The 22,746-nt window shown below is 45.5% G+C and overlaps 2 protein-coding genes across 5 annotated transcripts in view; one reads left to right on the forward strand and one right to left on the reverse strand.

Moving 5' to 3' along the window:
- The window catches only part of LOC137355645 (adhesion G protein-coupled receptor E5-like), a 58,735-nt gene extending 46,866 nt beyond the window's left edge, over window positions 1–11,869 (reverse strand). Inside the window, exons 1-2 of the mRNA XM_068021020.1 lie at window positions 11,820–11,869; window positions 189–236 (exon numbers count right to left, since the gene is read on the reverse strand). Of these exons, the coding sequence (XP_067877121.1) occupies window positions 189–236; window positions 11,820–11,850 (79 nt within the window). The 5' untranslated portion in view covers window positions 11,851–11,869. The remainder of the gene's footprint in view (window positions 1–188; window positions 237–11,819) is intronic.
- An 8,762-nt stretch (window positions 11,870–20,631) lies between these two features.
- Window positions 20,632–22,746, forward strand: part of LOC137355620 (putative adhesion G protein-coupled receptor E4P) — a 153,954-nt gene continuing 151,839 nt past the window's right edge. For 2 of the 4 annotated variants that reach the window (XM_068020967.1, XM_068020969.1), the window contains exon 1: window positions 20,633–21,157. The gene's annotated coding sequence lies outside the window, so the exon portion shown is untranslated. Of the gene's footprint in view, window positions 21,158–22,746 lie in introns of all 4 variants that reach the window. The other 2 variants (XM_068020968.1, XM_068020965.1) reach the window with 2 other exon arrangements.

Below are 22,746 nucleotides of genomic sequence, written 5' to 3' on the forward strand. Positions count from 1 at the left end.
GCAATGGAGTTCTGAATAAAGGCCATCGCCCTGAAACATTAGTTGTGTGTCTTTCTCCACAGACGACTTCTGACCTGCATTTTGAGCAACTTTTTGTTTTCATTTCTGATTTCCTGCATCTGCTTTTGTACTTTATTGAGAAACTTGCTTAAAAATAAATATATTTGTCTTAAAACATTGTGACTCACATGTGCATGTGTTCTCCACGACTGTAAAAATAGTAGAACCGTGGAACACTGAAGGGAAGAGAAGGCAGTGTTAGCTTATTAAATTGATGTATATGTTTTCAGTCTGGCAATAGGCACATGTAGATAATGAAACACAAAAAGCCGATTTGCATTGCATGGAATATAATATTGAGAGACTAAGGCAATACTAGAGACGGGTGAAGAAGTCACCGTAAATAATCACTGCAATGAAGATTGGAAGTGAGAAGACATCAAAGACGTACACAACAGAGCACACATGTGTCAAACGAAACACATAGTGAGGTGCTGATTATATATTGGTCCGGATTTGGCGGTCGTAATGTCAGCAAAACCGTCAGTGTTTGCCGCCATTGCTTTGCGAAACTGACAGCAACTTCTGCGCACTCAAGTGCAAAAATCCAGAAATTTCTGTCAGTGATTCCCCTGATCCTCCACAAGTGCGCTGTTGAAGCCCCTGCAGATGGAAATCAATTAGAAATCACTGAATTGACGTGAACTTCCACTTTTATGCTATTAGTCTTGCTGTAAAAACTCTTGAAAAAGTTACGCCTTGTTGAATGAGGTGTCACTGGGTTTTTAGCAGCGTACTGAGTTCATAATTACTGATGAACAACCTCTCTGGCCTTGAAAAACTAATTTTATATTTGTGGACTGACAAATTTCTCCATAAATTTTTAAAGTGATAAAATTATTTTTTCAAAGGTTTGTTTATGATATTCCAGCTTCTCCCTTAATCCCATTCGTCTGTCCCAATCTTCATTATAATTAATTTAAAAGTGAAGGGTAATCAGTGTTTTTTACTTCCTGGTTTGCTGTCTGTGAGAATTCTCCAATGTGATTGCTGCTTAGCCTGCTTGATGACGTCACTGTTGCTGGACACTGGAGAGCCCCTTGAGCTGGCACTGGGATCAAAATAATGTCGGGAAAGGGGAAATCCATGCAGCAGAGCTCGCTCAATCTGTGTGGGCAGCTTTCTTCGAGATCAGCAGTGAGCACCATGACTGGATGGTTAATCTGAAGAGGAAATGGCATATGGGACGGGAGTCACCTGTAAGCCAGACTAGACTGAGATGGCTGATCTGTTTCATGAAGAATATTAGTGAACTAATTGGGTTTATGCAACAAACCAGAAGTATTCATGGTCATTTTTTGTTCTCGCTCACTAATTATCAGACATATTGGGCTGGATTTTACTGGCCCCCCTGACATCGGGGGTCGTGACAGGGTGGCCCAGAAAATGCCTCCAGGAGAGGCCCGCCATGGGCCTCGATGCTGAGGAGGCCCGGCCCCATACTGCGGCGGCAGCGAGGGCTCGTGGCGGACCCCCCCCCCACACTGCTCGGTGACGGGACCAACATTTCAATATGTTAATTAATTAAAATGAATGAATTATTACTTACCTCGTTGTACTGGCCATCTCACTCTGATATTACAGTCGGTGGCCAGCACTCCTGCGGCGTTCGATCTCTGACCGCTGAAGTATGGCAGAACACTGGTGCGGAGCAGAGAGGAGGTAAGTTTTCAGGGCAGGATTGGGGGAGGAGCGGAGCCAAACCTTTTTGATTGGTCTAGGGGGTGATGGGAAGGGATAACGCTCATAGTTCATTCACCTTGGTTGCTGGGGGTAGGGTTGGGATTGCATGGTAAGTTTTTTTTATGGGGGGTGGGGGAGAGGGCAAGTAATAAATTTCAAGGTCGTTGGAGGGGGGGTCAGAGAGGGTCATGAATATTTTGTTCAGTTTTTGATAATCAGGTTTCTTTAATGTAAATTTCATTGAAGGACTGGAAGCTCTTCAAAAATGGCGCTGGCACCATCCACATCATCGAGAGCAGGAGGTCCGCCCCAGCCATGTAAATGATCCGCTGCATATAACATCGCGGTGGCTCCACAGAGTAAAGCCCACGCGGACTGCCATCTCAGCGGGGAGCTAGTAAAATTCAGCCGATTGAAGTCAGTTTCACAACTTGCCATAATGAGAGTTCGAACACATGACATGCAGTGGTTAGTCGAGTGTCAGAACCACGATGCAACATATCAATCTACAAGTAGCGCCTTTACCGCAGACATACATCTTAAGGCACTTCACAGAGGCGAAAATAAAGGCACTGAGTCACAACGGGAGAGTTATGAGAGGTGACCAAAAGCTTGACGGCAAAAGGTAGGTTGTAAAAAGGCTTTCAAAGGTGGGAAAGGTAGGGTGAGGCTATCTCAAGGGAGAATCTGGGATTGTTCTCCTTAAAGCAGGGAAGGATAAAGGAACATTTAAGCAAGGTGTTCGAAATTACGTGAAATTTTGATAGAGCAAGTAGGTCAGTAACCAGAGGACACAGATTTAAAATAGTTGTCAAAAGAACTAAGTGGGGAGATTTTTTTTTTACACAGCGAGTTGTAATGATCTGGAATGCGCTGCCTGAAAGGGCACTGGGTGCAGATTCAATGATAGATTTTAAAAGGGAATTGGATATATATTTGAAAAAAAAATTGCAGGGCTGCGGGGAAAGAACAGGGGGAGTGGGAATTGAATAACTCTTCCAAAGAGTGTGTTTAAATCAGCTGCCCATGGTGGTTGAGTTGCTGAAAACATACCATAGCAATGCCCTAAACACCAGGAGCTCCCAGTTTTGATTCTCAACCTGTGCTGAGTGAGTTACTCTTACCCATGAGAAATATGTGAGTGGGAGGATATGGGAAGGGCTACCATTGCCTTCGGTGTCCTGCTGTGAGGAAGGAAAAACTGTCATTGAGGGGTCCAATTCCTGTTTGCCCTCCAGAGACCACCGCAAGATCGAGATAGCATGTGACACCTCCCCAGTCCAATAGCCTTTCAACATTAGGGGGCACAATTTAAAAATAAGGGGTCTACCATATAAGATGAAGATAAGGAGGAATTTCTCCTCTCAGTGGGTCATTAATCTTTGGAATTCTCTTTGCCAGAGAACAGTGGAGGTTGGCTCACGGAATATATTCAAGGCTGAGTTAGAAAGATTTATGATCGACAAGGGAGTCAAGGGTTATGAGAGGGCAGGCAGGAAAGTGGAGTTCAGGCAACAATCAAATCAGCCATGATCTTATTGAATGGCAGAGCAGGCTGCAGGGGCTGAATGGCCTACTCCTGCTCCTATTATGATCTTATGAACTGGCCAGGCTCACGCATGGAGAATAGCTACTTGGGACAAGGTTCAAGAAGGGTGACTGATACTCTCAGGATCATAGGGAAACGAGTCGATGCTTTTGGGTTGGGAGAAACTAAGGGGCAAAGCGACAAAAGATTAACCTTGGAAAGCAGATAGTTTTTAGAAAACAGAGTGCTTCTGGACAGAGGCCTGTGTGCCAATTTTCGATACCATACATACACCTCAGGATAGTGCTTCCATTGTGTTAGTTCATATGTAGAATGTTACCAAGCTATGGATACAAAGCAGATGTTATCAGATGTGATTTGAAAGCTGCCTTTGACAGTGTGAAAAGGTAGATCTTAATATAAAAATCTTAAAATCAACAAGTGCATGGGTAAGGCTTCCACTGCTATGTTCAGACTGGCCAAGAGAGTGTGGGAAAATGGCGCACTGACACGGAACACAAAAGTCCGAGTGTATCAGGCCTGTGTCCTCAGTACCTTGCTCTACGGCAGCGAGGCCTGGACAATGTATGCCAGCCAAGAGCGACGTCTCAATTCATTCCATCTTCGCTGCCTTCGGAGAATACTTGGCATCAGGTGGCAGGACTATATCTCCAACACAGAAGTCCTTGAAGCGGCCAACATCCCCAGCTTATACACACTACTGAGTCAGCGGCGCTTGAGATGGCTTGGCCATGTGAGCCGCATGGAAGATGGCAGGATCCCCAAAGACACATTGTACAGCGAGCTCGCCACTGGTATCAGACCCACCGACCGTCCATGTCTCCGTTATAAAGACGTCTGCAAACGCGACATGAAATCGTGTGACATTGATCACAAGTCGTGGGAGTCAGTTGCCAGCATTCGCCAGAGCTGGCGGGCAGCCATAAAGACAGGGCTAAATTGTGGCGAGTCGAAGAGACTTAGTAGTTGGCAGGAAAAAAGACAGAGGCGCAAGGGGAGAGCCAACTGTGCAACAGCCCCAACAAACAAATTTCTCTGCAGCACCTGTGGAAGAGCCTGTCACTCCAGAATTGGCCTTTATAGCCACTCCAGGCGCTGCTTCACAAACCACTGACCACCTCCAGGCGCGTATACATTGTCTCTCGAGATAAGGAGGCCCAAAAGAAATATAATAAGCACTGTCATCTTAAACAAATATCTGGCATCACATTTTTCTGTGTTGCTGTTTTCCTCTAATGTTAATTGCCTTTAGTCATTCAGTCTCAGGGTTGAGCATATTTTGCACAAATGTATTCAGCACTTTAAAGGAATTGAAAACCCTCTCACCACACCCCCCCTTCCAATCATGATTTCGGGGAAAAACTGGGGCCAATTTTCCTGTGTGTGGGGAAGGCTCTGTTTTTGAGTGCAAAGCAGCGGAGGAAAGAGGTGCTGTCCATTGATGGTCTCCTTGCATTGTTCGAGGGCTGCCGTAGTTTCCCATGGAGCAAGGGGTAAGATCTGCTTGTGTTGAAACAGACACAAGGAATCTAACCAAGTTTGCGTAAGGCAACCGACGGCATAGCATCACTTCCTGCCTTGCTGAGTGGAGTCGAGGGGGCTGAGGTCAGTCCAGATGCTGTCAGCTTGTCTGGCACCCGGTGTGGGTGGGAGAGGGAGACAGAAGCAGGACAGGACCAATATGTTTGGAAATGATACTGGAAATGGTGAAAGAAAGAACTTGCTTTTATATAGCGCCTTACATGGTCTCATGACATCCCAAAGTGCTCTATAACCAATGAAGGACATTTGAAGTGCAGTCCCTGTTGTCTATAGGAAATGCAGCAGCCAATTTGAGCATTGAAAGCTCCCACCAAGAGTAATGAGAGGATGATGCTGGTTGAGTGCTAAATATTGGCCAGGGCACCAGGGACACCTCCCCTGCACTTCTTCGAATTAGTGCCATGCAATCTTTTCCGTCCACCTGTGAGGACAGATGAGGCCTCGGTTTAACATCTCATCCAAAGAACAGCACCTCCAACAGTGCAGCACTCCCTCAGCATTGCATAGACATGTCAGACTAGATTCTGTGCTCAACCAACAACCTTCTGACTCAGAGGAGCGAGAGCTAGCCAACTGAGCAACAGTGAAGAACATAAGAATGTAAGAAATAGGAACATGAGTAGGCTTATGCAGCTCCTCAAGCTTACTCCATGTCCGAATCTCAAACATAGCTCCACTTTCCTGCCCTATCCCTGTATCCTTTGATTCTATCGATCGGATCATTCACAGCTCTCTACAGTAAGGAATTCCAAAGATTTACAACCCTCCGAGTGAAAAGATTTCTCCTCACCTCAGTTCGAAATGACCGACCCCTTATCCTGAGACTACGCCCCCTAAGTTTTAGACTCTCCAGCCAGGGGAAAACAGTTTCTCATCATCTATATCGTGAAGCCCTCTCAGAATCTTATACGTTGCAATGAGATCACCTCTTATTCTCCTAAACTCCAGAAAGTATAGGCCCATTTAATACAATCTCTCCTCATAAGACAACAAATCTCATCCCAGAAAGCAGCTGAAGATGATTGAGCTTATAGTCGAACCCCAATTGAGCATCAGCGAGCAGGTTATTGGCGAGTAAGTGCCACATGATAGCACTGCCAACGACCCCATGATGATCACTTTCCTGATGACTGAGGGTAGGCTGATGGCACGGTGACTGGCTGGATTGAATTTGTCCTGCTTTTTCTGGATAGGGCATAGACGATTATGCACACTGGAGGGTCGTAAAGAAGATGGAAGCTCATGGTATTGGGGGAAAGTGATGGTATGAATACAAATTGGCTGATTAACAGGATGGAAAGGGTGGTGGATGGATGTTTTTCCGATTGAGAGGTGGTTTGCAGTGGTGTTCCACAAGGGCCAGTTTTGGGTCCATTACTCTTTTCAATTTTTATAAACGACCCCTAGGCACAGGTGTAGGGAGAAAGTTTGCAGGTGATACAAAACTTGGCAAATTAGTAAATAGTGATGAAGATAGTTGTGGGCTTCAGGATGATATAGACAGGATGGTGAAATGGATCCAACATGGCAGATGGAGTTCAATGTAGAGAAGTGCAATTCACTTTGGGGGGACTAATTTGGAAAGACAGTTTGCTATAAATGGCACAACTTTGAAAAGTGTGGATGAGCAGGGAGACCTTGATGTCCACATACAAAAACCCTTACAAGTGGCAGGACAAGTTGATAAGGTAATTACGGAGCATATGGTTTACTTGGGTTTATAAATAGAGGCACAGAATATTAAAGCAAAGAGATCATGCTAGATAATTGCACATTGTTCAGCACCATTTATGACTCCTCAGATACTAAAGCAGTCTGTGTAGAACTGCAGCAAGACCTAGACAAATATCCAGGCTTGGGCTGAGAAGTGGCAAGTAACATTCGCGCTACATAAGTGCCAGGCAATGACCATCTCAAAACAAGGGAGAATCTAACCATCTCCCCTTGACCTTTAATGGCATTACAATCATTGAATCCCAACCTACCAATATCCTGGGCATTACCATCTACCACTATCACTATCCTAGGGGCTACTATTGACCAGAAACAGAACTGGAGTAGCCATATAAATACCGTGGTTACAAGAGAAGGTCAGAGGCTAGGAATCCTGTGGTGAATGACTCATGACTCCCCAAAGCCTGTCCACCATCTACAAGGCACAAATCAGGCATGTGATGGAATACTCTCCACTTGCCTGGATGGGTGCAGCTCCAACAACACTCAAGAAGCTTGACACCATCCAGAACAAAGCAGCCTGCTTGATTGGCACCCCATCCACAAACACTCACTCCCTCCACCACCAAGATGAAATGCAGGAACTCACCAAGGCTCCTTCGACAGCACCTTCCAAACCTGTGACCTCTACCACCTAGAACGACAAGGGCAGCAGATGCATGGTAACACGACCACCTGCAAGTTCCCCTCCAAGTCACAAACCATCCTGACTTGGAACTATATCGCTGTTCCTTCACTGTTGCTGGGTCAAAATCCTGGAACTCCCTTCCGAACAACACTGTGGGTGTACCTACTCCACATGGACTGCAACGGTTCAAGAAGGCAGCTCACCACCACCTTCTCGAGGCAAATTATGGATGGGCAGTAAATGCTGGCCTAGCCAACGATGTCCACAGCCCATGAATAAATAAAAAAAATGTCATATATCATTGTATATCATTATAATTTCATATAGCTATTACAGAAACATGGCTTAAGGAGGGACAGGAATGGCAGCTCAACATTCCTGGTTACAGGGTTTTCAGATGCGATAGAGAGGGGGATAAGAAAGGAGGAGGAGTGGCAATTTGGTCAAGGAAACTATTACAGCTGTGAGGAGGGATGATATGTTGGAAGGTTCATCAAAGGAAGACTGGAGGATAGCTAATGTTGAGCCTTTATTTAAGAAGGGCAGCAGGGATAAGCCAGGAACTACAGGCCGGTGAGTCTTACATCAGTGGTGGGAAAGTTATTGGAAGGGATTCTGAGAGACAGGATTTATATGCATTTGGAAAGGCAAGGTCTGATTAGGAATAGTCAGCATGGCTTTGTGCATGAGAAATCATATCTCACGAATTTGATTGAGTTTTTCGAGGAGGTGATCGAGAGGATTGACGAGGGCAGGGTGGTGGACGTTGTCTACATGGACTTTAGCAAGGCCTTTGACAAGGTCCCGCATGGTAGGCTGGTCTGGAAGGTTCGAACACATGGGATCCAGGGTGAGCTAGCAAATTGGATACAAAATTGGCTTGGTGATAGGAGGCAGAGGGTGGTTGTGGAGGGTTGTTTTTCAGATTGGAGGCCGGTGGCCAGTGATGTGTCGCAGGGATCGGTGCTGATTTGGATTAGAATGTAGGGGGCATATTAGTAAGTTTGCAGATGACACCAAAATTGGTGGTGTACTGGACAGTGAAGAAGGTTGTCTAAGGTTACAACAGGATATAGATCAACTGGAAAGTAGGCAAGGGATTGGCAAATGGAATTTAACGCAGACAGGTGCAAAGTGATGCATTTTGGGAAGTTAAACCAGGGCAGGACATATACAGTGAATGGCAGGACCCTGGGGCGTGTTGTTGAGCAGAGAGACCTTGGGGTGCAAGTACATAGTTCCCTGAAAGTGGAAACAAAGGTAGACAGGGTGGTGAAGAAGGCGTATGGCATACTTGCCTTCATCGGCCGAGGCATTGAGTACAAGAGTTGGGACATCATGTTACAGTTGTACATAACATTGGTTAGGCCGCATTTGGAGTACTGTGTGCAGTTCTGGTCGTCACACTACAGGAAAGATGTGATTAAGCTAGAGAGGGTGCAGAAAAGATTCACAAGGATGTTGCCTGGTTTGGAGGGCTTGAGTTATAAAGAGAGATTGGATAGGCTGGGTCTGTTTTCCCTGGAGCAAAGGAGGCTGAGAGGGGACATTTTAGAGGTATATAAAATTATGAGAGACATAGATAGGGTAGATAGCCAGAGTCTGTTTCCCATGGAACGGGTGACTAGAACTAGAGGGCATAGATTTAAGGTGAGAGGGAGGAGGTTTGAAGGGGATCAAAGGGGTAAATTTTTCACACAAAGTATAGTGGGTATCTGGAATGAGCTGCCAGAGGAGGTGGTGGAGGCAGGAACAGTAGCAACATTTAAGAGGCATCTGGACAGGTACTTGAATGAGCAAGACATAGAGGGATATGGAATTAATGTAGGCAGGTGGGATTAGTATAGATAGGCATTATGGTCGGCATGGACGCGGTGGACCGAAGGGCCTGTTTCTATGCTGTACAACTCTATGACTCAATGACTCTAAATGAGGCCATATGGATTGAACTAAGGAACAAAAAAGGGGCAATTACACTGCTAGGAGTGTACTAGAGACCCCCAAACAGTTAGAGGGAGATAGAAGAGCAGATATGTCGGCAAATCTCTGAGAAGCATAAGAACAATAGGGCAGTAATAGTAGAGGATTTTAACTACCCCAATATTAACTGGGATAGTTTTAGTGTGAAAGAAATTGAGGGAGCAAAATTTTTGAGGTGCATTCGGGAGAACCTTTTTGCCCAGTATGTAGCAAGTCCAACAAGAGAGGGTGCAGTTTTAAATTTAGTTTTAGGAAATGCAGATTGGCAGGTGGAAGGGGTGGCAGTGGGAGAGCATTTTGGAGGTAGTGATCATAATTCAGTCAGTTTTAGTATAATTATGGAAAAGGAAAGAGATAGAACAGGAGTTAGAGTTCTCAATTGGGGCAAGACCAATTTTACTAAACTGAGGAGTGATTAAGCGAAAGTGGACTGGAAATAGCAACTGGAAACAGGTAAATCAGTGTCAGAGCAGTTCAAGGCATTCAAAGGGGAGATTCAAGTGGTTCAGAGTAAACATGTTCCCACAAAGAAAATGTAATTGCACTAGAGAGGGTACAGAGGAGATTTACGAGGATGTTGCCAGGACTGGAAAAACGCAGCTATGAGGAAAGATTGGATAGGCTGTTGTTGTTCTCCCTGGAACAGATAAAGGTGAGGGGAGATCTGATTAAAATGTACAAAATTTTGAGGGGCCTGGATAGAGTGGAGGTGAAGGGCCTATTCACCTTAGCAGAGAGGTCAGTGACAAGGTGGCATAGATTTAAAGTGATTGGCAGAAAAATTAGAGGGGAGATGAGGAAAAAACTTTTCACCCAGAGGGTGGTGGGGATCTGGAACTCATTGCCTGAAAGATTACTTGAGGCAGAGACCCTCAACTCATTCAAAGGGAGTCTGGATATGCACCTCAAGTGCCGTAATCTGCAGGACTACGGACCAAATGCTGGAAGGTGGGATTAGAATAGGTGGATCGTTTTTCAGCCGGCACAGACACGATGGGCCAAGTGGCCTCTTTCTGTGCCTTAAACTTTCTACGATTCTCTGATTGGGTATGTCTCAGCTGAAGTATTGTGGACAATTCTGGGGACCACACTTCAAGAAAGATGGGAAGGCATTAGACAGGGTACAGAGGAGGTTTACCAGGATGTTAGCGGGGATGAGGGACTTGAGTTATGAGGAGAGATTGAAAAAGTTAGAATTGTTCTCTTTCGAACAGAGAAGATTAAGAGGTGACCTAATTGAGGTTTCCAAGATGGTGCGAGGTTTTGATAGAGTAGATAGAGAAAAACAATTCTCTCTGGTGAGTCGGTCAATTCCCAGAGGTCAGAAATTTAACTTCATTGGCCAAAGAAATAGAGAGGAGTTGAGGAGAAATCCTTTTACTCAGAGTCATTGAGATCTGGAATGCTCCACCTGAAAAGGTGGTGGAGGTTGGTTGTGTAATAATTTTACAAGTTAGACAGGTACTTGACGATGAGGAACATACAGGGTTACAGACAAAAAAATGGGAATGTGGGTCTAAGCACAACTGCTCAATCAACGACCCAGCACAGACATGTTGGGTCTCCTTCTGTGCTGTAAGATTCAATGATTTTATGAAGTCCACTGGAAGGGATTATCGGAGAAACTCAAAGAGTCACAACATCAACTTGGTAAAGAAATATTCGATGTAAGAAACAAATGAAAACTTTCGAGTAAACTCAGTTACTGAAACCTTTACATTCAAAATACTTCAATCTGATGTTATAGAACTGTAAAAGTTTACAGTATATTCAAGCCATTGTATCTGTACCAGCTCTTTGCTAGAGCAATCCAGTATTAATCTCACTTCCTCTTGTTCTCCCGATGTTCCTGTCTAAATCCAAAACTAATTCCATTGCCCTGCTCTCTCCCCATAGCCCTGTATCAATCCCAAACTAATCCCACTGCCCCACACTCTCCCCATAGCCCTGTATCAATCCCAAACTAATCCCACTGCCCCACACTCTCCCCATAGCCCTGTATCAATCCCAAACTAATCCCACTGCCCCACACTCTCCCCATAGCCCTGTATCAATCCCAAACTAATCCCACTGCCCCACACTCTCCCCATAGCCCTGTATCAATTCCAAACTAATCCCACTGCCCAATCTCTCCCATAGCCCGGTATTAACCCAGTGCTAATCCCACTGCCCCATCTTCTCTCCATAGCCCTGTGTCAATCCCAAACTACTTCCATTGCTCTCATTGAAAATTCAATGCAAATAAAAATGCGGAGAGATGTAAAATGGGCTCCTGATTCACTAACGCGCATTAGATACTATCACACAAAGCTATGATGAGCTCCACTGTGTAAAGTGAGTGCTCCTAACCTCTCTCCTGGATCTTTTAGAGTCAATTTGAAATTAATGGTCCCTCTTCACTGGCTCCTCAAGCAGGTAATCTTTCTCTATTCGCCCTATAAAAACCCATCATAATTTTTGAAAAACCCTTCTCCGAATGTTCCCCTACCCTTCCCCAGTCCACTGGAAATAGTCTTGGTATCTCAAGGTTTCTCCTCATTGTTTTATATCCCTGCTGAATCTGTATTGCATGCATCGCTATGTTTTTAGTGTTCTTGTCAGATTATCAAACTGGCAATTGTACAGCGAACTGGCAACACTTACCCAGAATTAAGAAAGAGTATCTGGATTTCATGGCTCCTGCACACTGTCTCTGTACCACACCACAAGTAACTCGACAGTGGAAAAGTTCCTCTGTAAACACAGCTCTAAGTCACACCCATGGCTATTTCCAGAGAAACACAAATATGTGGGCAGAGATCTCTCTGTTCGATTTGGATTTTAATGTAGAGGTAACAAATTGGTGATTATTTCCCTATTATGCAAGTTAGCAATTGGTGTTAACAGTAACTGTACAGAATTATAACAAAAACAACATGTCTTTAATGTAATAAAATGTCCCAAGGCACTACACAGGAGAGTTATCAATTTGACACTAAGCGACATATAGATATCTAAAAGGTTTTGAGGAGGATCTTAAAGGAGGCGGAGAGGCAGAATGGTTTAGAGAGGGAATTCCAGAGCTTAGGGCCCAGGCAGCTGAAGGCACGACCACCAATGGTGGAGCGATTAAAATCAGAGATGTGCAAGAGGCCAGAATCGGAGGCATGCAGAGATTTCGAACGCTTGCAGGTCTGGAGAGTGTTAGAGATAGGGAGGAGTGAGGCTCTGGAGGGATTTGAAGACAAGGACGCAAAATTTCAAATCGAGGCATAATGTTTTGAGAAGATGAAACGGTACAAGATTGTTTCCACTGCTTGGCAAATCAAGTAAGAATTATCAATTCAAAGAATGAAGGGGAAAAGGAGAAAAAAATGGTTTCACACAGCAAGTTATTAGAGCATGGAGGCCTATAAATGTAGTGATGAGCGGAGGCTTCAAGAGAACGGTGTGCTTATCATGGCTTACCTATGATCATTAAACTCCTTCCATCACGTCCTTGGTGAAAAAAGGCTTGCATTTATATATCACCTATCACAATCTCAGGACATCGCAAAGCACTTTACAGACAAGGAAGTACTTTTGAAATGTAGCCACTGTTGCAATGTAAGAAATGTGGCTGTCAATTTGTGCACAGCAAGCTCCCAGAAACAGCAATGTGACAATGATCAGATAAGGGGGGCTAAATTGGGCCTAGCAGTGCCAGATTCTTAGGTATTACACGGTCAAATAAGACTCAAAGATAGGGACTGACACGTGACAGGAAGTGTGCCACCTTGGTAAAGAAGTACCCTCACACAGCTGAACACAATGTTAAAAGTGGTTGGTTAGTTGCTGGATTATTTCATCTGGCTGCTGGTGCAATGATACAATTTTTAGATGTTCCCAGGTTTCCTAGTCTTGACTAAAGTTTGAATATTCTACAAGGAGTGGTTGGGCTGCTGCTCAAGTACCTTTTTGTCAGAAAATATTGTGCTGAGAAGTTGCTCCTAAAGATGGCTGTTCCGGCAGGGTTTCCTCGGGGAATCGAGCATGGCTAGGAGAATAAAGAGAGGCCACAGTGCTGCAGTGGTTAGCACTGCAGCCTCACAGCTCCAACGACCCAGGTTCAGTTCTGGGTATTGCCTGTGCAGAGTTTGCAAGTTCTCCCTGTGACCATGTGGGTTTCCACCAGGTGCTCCAGTTTCCTCACACAGCCAAAGATTTGCAGGTAGAAAGGTAAATTGGCCATTGTAAAATTGCCCCTAGTGTAGGTAGATGGTAGGAGAATTGAGAGAAGGTGGGGATGTAGTGGGAATATGGGATTAATGTAGGATTAGTATAAATGGGTGGTTAATGGTCAGCACAGACTCAGTGGGCTGAAGGGCCTGTTTCAGTGCTGTATCACTCTATAACATGCAGAGTAGGACAAGCTGCTAGAAGAGGGAGGAGGTGGAGATAAGGATAAAGGGTTCACAGCAGGAGGTCAAACTTGCTGAGGGTCTTCAGAGAATAATTCTCACCTCAGCTTTAGCAAAGACCAATGCTGGAGACATGTGCAGTCAGAAAGGAGGTTGTGACTGAAATCTAACAAATTGCTGTGGCCTCAAAGCAGGGCAAGGACAGCATTGCCTGTGGCTGTCAAGGTCATAGTGGCTCCTTTCAGGCTGCTGCTAGAGATATCAGCAACATCCTGCACTTTGCACTGCTGTAAGGCTCTTTAGACAAAGAAAAATGCATTCATCTCATTCAGGGGACACGCAGCTAGAGTGAGCACAAGGGTTTGCACAGATTGCATGCAGCAGGGTGCCGTTGACTGCATTCAGATTGCCGAGCTTCTTCCCCATCTGAGCTAGACCATTTTCACCAACCAAAAGAGATTACACTCCCTCAATGTGCAGCTGGTATGCTACTGCAGGCATCACATCATGCTTGACAATGCCCATTATTATGGCAGCAATCACAACTCCTTCATTCTGCAACAGTTTGCCTGTATGCTTTTTTTTTCTTCTTTCATGGGATGTGGGCATCACTACCCACCCCTAATTGCCCTTGACAATTGAACGTCTTGCCAGGCCATCTCAGAGGGCAGTTAAGCATTCGCCACATTGCTGTGGGTCTGGAGTCACAAGTAGGCCAGACCAGGAAGATTTCCTTCCCTAAAAGGCATTTGTGAACCATGCGGGTTTTTGTAACAATCGATGGTAGCTCCATGGCACCTTTGTGGAGATTGGCTTTCAATGCCATATTTTTATTAATTGATTGAATTTAAATTCCACCAGCTGCTGCAGTGGGATTCGAACCCGTGACCCCATGGTATTAGCCTGGGCCTCTGGATGACTAGTTCAGTGACATTACCACTCCGCCACCATCTCCCAACAGCAAATTAAAGGCTGGCGACCCTGTGAAATGGGTTATCCACACAAGGTATGATACATGACTAGGGTGAGGGAACCATGCAGACTTACACAGCATGCCAGGCTGTCACATCATCGAAGCCCTCAAGCAATGCTTCCGCTGCCTGGACTGCTCTGGAGCGGCTCTGCAGTACACATTAAATAATGTATACAAATTGCTACAATCTTCTTTAAAGGGATGGAGGTCCCGCCTCCGAAAACTTTGACGCAAAAAGACCGGAGGATCGCTCCAGGGGAGGGAGGGCTGAGAAAATGCAGAGGCGGGGCTCCCCTCGACCTTTTTGGTCCCGCCTCCAGCAGAAAACCCAGCCCATAGAGTGCCAGTGGAAGAGGAAAACAGGTTTGTTTTCCATGGAGCCACTGCCACTCCTCGGCAATCCTAATAATCTGTTGGACGGCTGTGACACCCTGAACAGGGTTATCCAGAGCCATCATGGCAGCACTCTGAGGTTCCAAGGCATTGATGGAAGCTGTTTGTGCTGCAACGGACACTGTGACATTGGCCATCCTGCTGGGTCCCCCAAGTGTGCCGATGGAGGTGGCCGCCTCCTCCTTGTTTGAAAGTTCTGCGCAAAGCCCCGTGCCAAGTCAGTGCTGGACTCCTCCATAATTTTTCAACAGCTCACACAGCAAATCAATACGTGTATACAATTTTTCAAACTAACAATCACATCGGCCAGGCAGAAGGGCAATCATCCCTCTCTTGAAGTTCCTTCTTTTGCTTGGTAACCCTCCCACTAGGCAAAGCTTGCAATCATAGAATTCTAGAATCATACAGCACAGAAGGAGGCCATTCAGCCCATCATGTCTGCGCCAGTCAAAAAAACTAGCCGTCCAATCTAATCCCACCTTCCAGCATTCTTTCTCAAGGATTCCTGACAGCCTCCACACTGCTTTTTTTTTTGTCCGTGTACCTTTTAAATGAGTTGAGGGTTTCGGCCTCCACCACCGTTCCTGGCAGTGAATTCCAGACACCCACCACCCTCTGGGTGAAGAAGTTTTTCCTCATGTCCCCTCTAATCCTTCTACCAATCACCTTAAATCTGTGCCCCCTGGTAATTGACCTCTCCGCTAGGCGGATCCTTCCTGTCTACTCTATCTAGGCCCCTCATGATTTTGTACACCTCAATTACTGTCAACCACTGTCCCATTTCTTACATGATTTTTACCAGCTGGGGTGTGAATTAAAGTCAAAGGAAGTCCCATTTTGGCCATTGCACTGGGCTCATTAATGATGGACAATTGACTTGGCCACTCAAAAAACCGTGTGAGCCCAGGTGTGGTATTCCCACCTTGTATAACCAGGTGCTGTATTGTTAGGTGTCTTTCTCAAGGATTCCTAACTGTCTCCACACTGTTTTTCTTTTGCGTAATTCACGCACCCCCCACCGCACCCCCCCCCCCCCCCACCCCACCATATCAGCGTAACAGGTCCTAAATATCGCAGAATTTTAAGTGCAAATTGCATTCAGCCCAACTCGGGCTCCTACGATGTTATGGGCTAGATTTAAAAAACATTGTGCTAGAAGCAGGCCATAGCCAGAAACCCTACCAGACCCCAGGGTGAGTCAATCACCAATGGGAGATTCAATTAACTTCACCCAGTTTTGGGCCTTCCAGCAGGCTCCATAAATAAAGGTGGAACGTTTGGGTGCAAGGACATTAATAGGTACTTTTTGTAAGGTTTTGAATTTTTTTTTAAATTTATTAAGGAACTGACTGCTCTCTCCCAATCTAGCTGGAAAATAGTTTTGCATATTTCTTGAAATGCTATAACTTTTTTATGATGGAAAAAGTTTATAGTAGGATGTCTAGTTTGGCAATCCAATCAATGAGCTCCTGAGATGCCGAGTCGAGAAATGAGGTGCCTCCCTTGACAGATCTTACTGGGCAGGTTGATGTGAGGTGTTCCATGGTCTGGGACTCATGGCCACAATCGCACTTCAGGTCTTCCCTCATCTTCCACTTATGGAGCAGGGTGGAAACATCGTCCATGCTCTGTGCGTCTGCGGTTGAGTGCTGTCAACTGTCTTCAATGGAGGTCAAATCCAGGGACCTCTGCTGCTGGGTCAGTGATGAAATGTTGGTTTCTATGCTGCATGTGTTCAATGATACCATCCATCTGGATAGTGGGCTGATACCAGCTGCATTATCTACAAGGGAGTCAAGGATTATAGGGGCTAGGCAGGAAAGTTGTGTTGAGGGCACAATCAGATCAGCCATGACCTTATTGAATGGCGGAGCAGGCTCGAGAGGCTAAATGGCCTACTCCTGTTCCTATGTTCCGATACGTGAGAGTGAGGTAAAGCAAATAAGGGGTTGAAGAGTGGAGTACTGATTGCTAGAGATTGTTGGTTAGGTGAGTGATGTAGGTGTAGTGAATTGAGTAGGGAATGAGGCTAGTGGTACAGTTGATAGGATATATCATTGTACCATTTGAAGATTGAACTCATTCACCTTGACAGCTTGTGTTAGATCGTTAAACTTCTTCATGAATTGCATCCATGTTCTCAGACCTCCACTCCTGGCTTTGATGTCTGCCGCTATTACTTCCCACTGACTCCTGAGCATCTGTCTGGAGGGCCTCATGTGCCCCCCACCCCCCACTCCTCCCCTTGTAGGTGCAGAACATCTTTCCTCCTCTCCAAGTCTTTCACTGAGATCTCAGTACAGTGTCTGGTTGAGCCATCTTGAAAAAAATCTTAGAAGGCAATTAACTTCCTGACACCACTTCCAACAGCCACAATGGAGCTCCCCTTTAAGTTGTGCTAACTGCTCACGATATTGGGCCCCCTGCTAATGTGTGCAGCTAAGGAGCAGCCCGGTAGCAATAACTGTGGGCAGCAATCATGGAAATCAGCAGCCAGCTTGCATCGACTGGGCTATCTGGAATGCAACGAATGACGTGGGTTAATTGTGCACTGTGGCTCCCACACCCATTTTCTGGATCTTTGCCAATGTACAAAGAACAAAAAACAGTACAGCACAGGAACAGGCCATTCGGCCCTCCAAGCCTGCGCCGATCTTGATGCCTGCCTAAACTAAAACCTTCTGCACTTCCGGGGACCGTATCCCTCTATTCCCATCCCATGTAACTCCCAATCTGTTTTAGCGAAGCTGTTTGAGGGTTAAATCACTGTTTTGTGTATTCTGAAAACTTTGAAATTTTGCCCCCCTACTTTAGAAAGACTATCCTCAAAGAAGACGAAACGAAAGGCAGTTTAGTATAATTTACCCCACAGACTGCCCAGCACATCTTGAGGCAATGTAAGCCAAGATGAGGACTTGATGGGAAAGCTCTGTGCCCCTTTCTCCTCTGCCCCGCATCCCGGGATCAGCCATTTGGCTCGGCTGCGGGAGAGTGAGGAATTCCAGGGTTCAAACCCCTCAGTGGTCTTGCCACCTCCCTATCTCTGTAATCTCCGCCACCCTCACCACTCTCCAAGGTCTCTGCGCTCCTCTGAGTCTGGTGGCTTGCACATCCCTGATTTTAATCACTACACCATTGGCGGCCATGCCTTCAGCTGCCACGGCCCCAAGCTTTGGAATTCCCTCCCTAAAGCTCTCGGCCTCTCTCTCCTCCTTGAAGACACTCCTTAAAACCTAACTTTGGCCAATTTTTGGTCACTTGATCTAATATCGCCTTATGTGGCTTGGTGTCAAATTCTGTCTGATAACACTCCTTGAGACACTTTACCAAATTAAAGGCTTTGTATAAATGCAAGTTGTTGTTGTTCTGGCGTCCTGGGGAAAGAATGAGCTGGAATTGGACACCACATGATTCACATCGGGTTCAGAAGAGCTGCTTTCAGACTGGGAATGTGATCAGATTAGGCAGCTATGCAAAGCTTTCAAACACTGTCGTCAACATTTACCTTGTTTCCTGTTAAATGAGGGACATGTTACCAATTCATGAAGAGTATATTTTGCATATGCAAAGTTAATTGCGACACGACACCTGTTCAAAGCCTGCCTTTCTGGATTGAACATAAAATCATCGAATGATACACCACAGAGGAGGCCATTTGGTCCATCATGCCTATGCTGGCTCTATGCTGGATACAGGAAGCAGCCCACACAATTTTTCCTGCCATGCTTTCTGTGCCGCAACAGGGCCACCCACCGCATGGGTAATTGCGGCTGCAGCGGGAAGAGGCCCCTAGTTAGGGATTAATTGCCCAGTTAAGAGCTTCAATTGGCGCCCGTTCACAGGCCTTCCCGCCCCAGACTAAATTTCAGCGGAATTTGCCGCCACCATCCCAGCTGATTTTATTCTCTACCCACCTCCAAACCCGCCACAGGGGAGAGCATAAAATTCCACCCACTGAGTCCTTGTCATAAAATGATGACAAAAGAGAGCCTGAAGAAAATATCTGGAAGGCGTATGGGAACAGGAAATGGTTTGCTGCAGAAAATGATGCAAATGAGTTTCAATGTACTTAGTTACCATTTGATTGTCTCCCAGAAAATGTTTTTTATTCATTCAAGGCCAGCATTTGTTTCCCACCCCGATTTACACATCAATAATCAATGAGGAAGTTAACTAAACTTTCCATCTCAGAGCCCTGATCAGTGCAGATATTCTCAAAGTAAAAACATGTCATTCGCATTGGGCCTCGTGCAACAGGACATTTGCTTTCTCTGTCCCTCTCTTCCTGAACCGGGCATTGCCTCCCTCACTGGTTCCATATATAACATTGAGCTGACATTGGTTGCCTCACTGGTTCCAGAGCCATTGGTATATAGGTATTGTGCCTCACTGGTGATGCCTGGTCAGCCATCCATTGCTCTTCTTCTATCAAAGGCCAAGCGAACAGGAAAATCCCCAAAGGAAAGCCCATCGTGCCCTGGGTGAAATAGTGGGAGGAAGTGCCAATCCCAGAGCAAATTACACAAAGGCAGATGGGGTACTAGTTGGCAAAACAAAACTAAAAGCAAGACATTAATCCCTCCCTGAGTGGGTCTGTTACTGGACTCATTAAATTTTGTTCCCCTGTCAATGGAGTGTAAAAGTGGGAGGGGTATATCACAGGCTTGTGACCCAAACCAGTATCTTACCCACTGGATTGAAGTCGGGGTTTGTGACTTTCCCAATCTCAACTGTACGGTAGGTAGGGACATGGCAGGCAGAAGCCAACAGGAAGGAAGTCTAAGTTGTTCAGAATCGCTGCTGTGCACATCAGACAGGAAATTAACAAACCTCTTTCAGCCTTTCACCGGCTGCTGTTGCAGAAGGCATGACGTATGAAGAAGTCCTGTTTACCCATCACCTCTATGCTCCTAGTCCAGCAATGCCTCAACTTTAAAATTCTCATCCTTCCATGGCCTTCAATTCCTTCCATGGCCTCGCCCTTCCCTATCTCTGTGACCTCCTCCAGCCTTACAACCCTCTGAGGTCTCTGTGCATCTCCAATTCTGGCCTGTTCCGCATCCCCAATTTCTATAGCTCTGACTTTTGCAGCCATGCCTTCAGTGGGCCGAAGCTCTGGAATTCCCTCCCTAATCCTTTCTGCCTTGCTACCCATCTCTCCTCCTTTAAGACACTCCTTAAAAACAACCACTTTGGCCAACTGTCCTGGTATCTCTTCCAATGATTTGGTGTCAAAATTTGTTTGGTAACACCTCTGCGAATGGTTAATAGCTGCTCTAGTCATAGTCCCAAAGGACCATAGGCATCTCTCCCCATGAGAGAGGGAGAGACAGTTGGTGATGTATAGCTTAAGGGTCACCACTCCTCAAACATGGGGCAAGGTGAGAAGGCTTATGGGGAGTGAACTGTTGATAGCTGTTGATAGCTTTCTGCATCACACTCTAGCCAACTGAGCTAACCAACTCCCACATGAATGGTTAAAGGCGCTATATATATGTGCAACATTGTGTTGTTTTTGCTGAAGGCTGTCAGTGCAGCCTAAGAGTCTGGTTGATAACATCTTTCTTCAATAACATCAAAATGTTCAGAGCAGCTCAAACAAATTGGTTATCAGAATAGATCTGCCTTCCTGTGACTTCAGCAGATGCTTAAGACACTCCTCAAAAGCAAACACTTTTACCAAGCTTTAGGCCATCGGTCTTAATATCTCCTTATGTGGCTGTCAGTACTGTGAAGTGCCGTGGGAGGTTTTTCTACTTTAAAGGCGCTATATATTGTTTTTATTGTTGAGTTTCCCCCTTAACCATCTTTCTGATTAATGACTTTAAGATTCTCTTTGCTTGCAACTCATTCCCATTCCATTCAGAATCAGTCTCACTGCTTCCCACTGTTCCCAATGAATAGCTCAATTCCCAAACAATGAAGGTTTAAAGCTGAGGTTTCAATCTGCTGCACTATTTTGATGGTGAACATGGGGCTGACCTGAAGCTCTCTTTGAGTCAATGGCCGTCAAGTCATCCTTTTAAAATTCCACTCAAGTCTTCATCTAACGCCAGTGATACAGTCAGGCTCCTGTACTGTATTGGGAACACTCAGCCCGGACAAGAAGAACATTGATTAGAGAAGTCAATGCAAATCAATGAGGAACATGTAGCAATCGAGAGTCAAGATAATGTGTCTTGCTAATGTTGACATCTTTCAAAGAAGCTGCAGAGAGACACGGAACTATGAATACTGTGAGTGCAATCTAACGTATTCTGCTGTACTTGTGGGTAACTGCATCAGCTCCTATCACTGAGAAACAACGGCAATTGTATTGGACACAGATAGGGATGACAAGTTTTTTTAAAATTTGTTCTTGCGATTTAGGCATCTCTAGCAAAGTCAGCATTTGATAAGCATTTCTCTCATTTATTCTCATTCATTCAGAAATCTTAAAATTGTTACATCCTGTCTTTCCATTGTAGCAGTACTGCTTTAAACTGTCCCTTTTCCCTTGAGGTGGGTCTGAGATAGTTATGTGTTATCCAAGGGGTTTAAGGTTTCTTCACTATCAGCTTGCAATACGTTGGGAATGGGCATCCCAATAAACATGTGATTCCTGGGGAGGTTTGGGGTTTGCACATTTCCAAGATTGGCTAGGGTGCCTTTGTTCCTGTTGGGGTCTGCAAGGGGATGGTGAGATTTAATTAGCCTGGTTTGGAGCTCTGATCATGGGAGTCAGAAGTGGATGGATCCACTCTGACTTCATTTTCATTGCTCTGGTGAGTCATGCAAGTCCTGTTTACTTTAGGGTATTGTTGGTTCCCTTTTCTCCTGACTGTTGGGGTTGATTCTTTGCTAATTTTCCCTTTGTCCTCTGAGACATTCCTGCTTGCAGGTATTTGTCCAGATTCTACTGCAATCCCCATGCGGCACTTCGACTAGGTGAGGCATCACCCTCATGGTTTCCCTGCCCTCTTGAGGACTTTCTTTGTCCCTGCAGGTTCCTGTAAATGCTGTTAACAACCCTGGAGTGGTGCTTCTGATGTCTGCATTTGAATAGCGGGATGTGGGGTATAATTTTTCCAACATTTCGGGTTTGGCTGACCGGACATTTGGGACTCCTCCCGGACCTCCTTTAACCTGTCCTTTGTCCCTGTTTCCCCTTTCTTCTCTACAGCCCTCTGCTGGAGAATTTCCCAAAAGCCGATACAGGAATTAGGGGTGCAGATTTCACTGTGAGTTGGGGTTTCACCTCAACCTGGCACATGTAGCAACTCCTACAGTACTCCACCACATCTTTGTGGAGTTTTGGACAGTCAAACTGCTGTCTTATGCGGGCTTTGGTTTTTTGTATACTGATATGTACAGCTATTGTAATCTCATGGGCCATTCTTAATATTTCTTTCCAGTACCTCTGCGGCACCACTAACTGGTGAACCACTGTCCACTCTTTGTCCTCAGGTCTGTGAGGAGAACTCCATTTCCTCATCAGTACCTCATTCTTTAAACAGTAGCAATCAGGGACTCCCTCTGCTTCAATTTCAGACTGGGCAGCCTGTGCTAACTCTCGCAATACTGAGTCGGCTTGCTGAGTCTGAGCTAGGGAAGATTTATTTAATTCATTCCCTTGGTCCTCTGACTTTCCAAAGAAAGTCTCCAACAAACAGACCTCATGGTCATTTGCCTGCAGTGCCAGTTCAGTCTCCTCTGGGGGAGCTGGTTTGATCATGGCCCAATTCACGACACATTCAGGGGAACTGCAGGGGACCGTCTCCTGCCACTGCCCTGTCTCTCTGACCTCCTGCGGTCTCTCTTTCACTACTGGGGAAGCTACCACCTT

This window comes from Heterodontus francisci, chromosome 43 (genome assembly GCF_036365525.1).
Source record: "Heterodontus francisci isolate sHetFra1 chromosome 43, sHetFra1.hap1, whole genome shotgun sequence".
NCBI lineage: Eukaryota > Metazoa > Chordata > Chondrichthyes > Heterodontiformes > Heterodontidae > Heterodontus > Heterodontus francisci.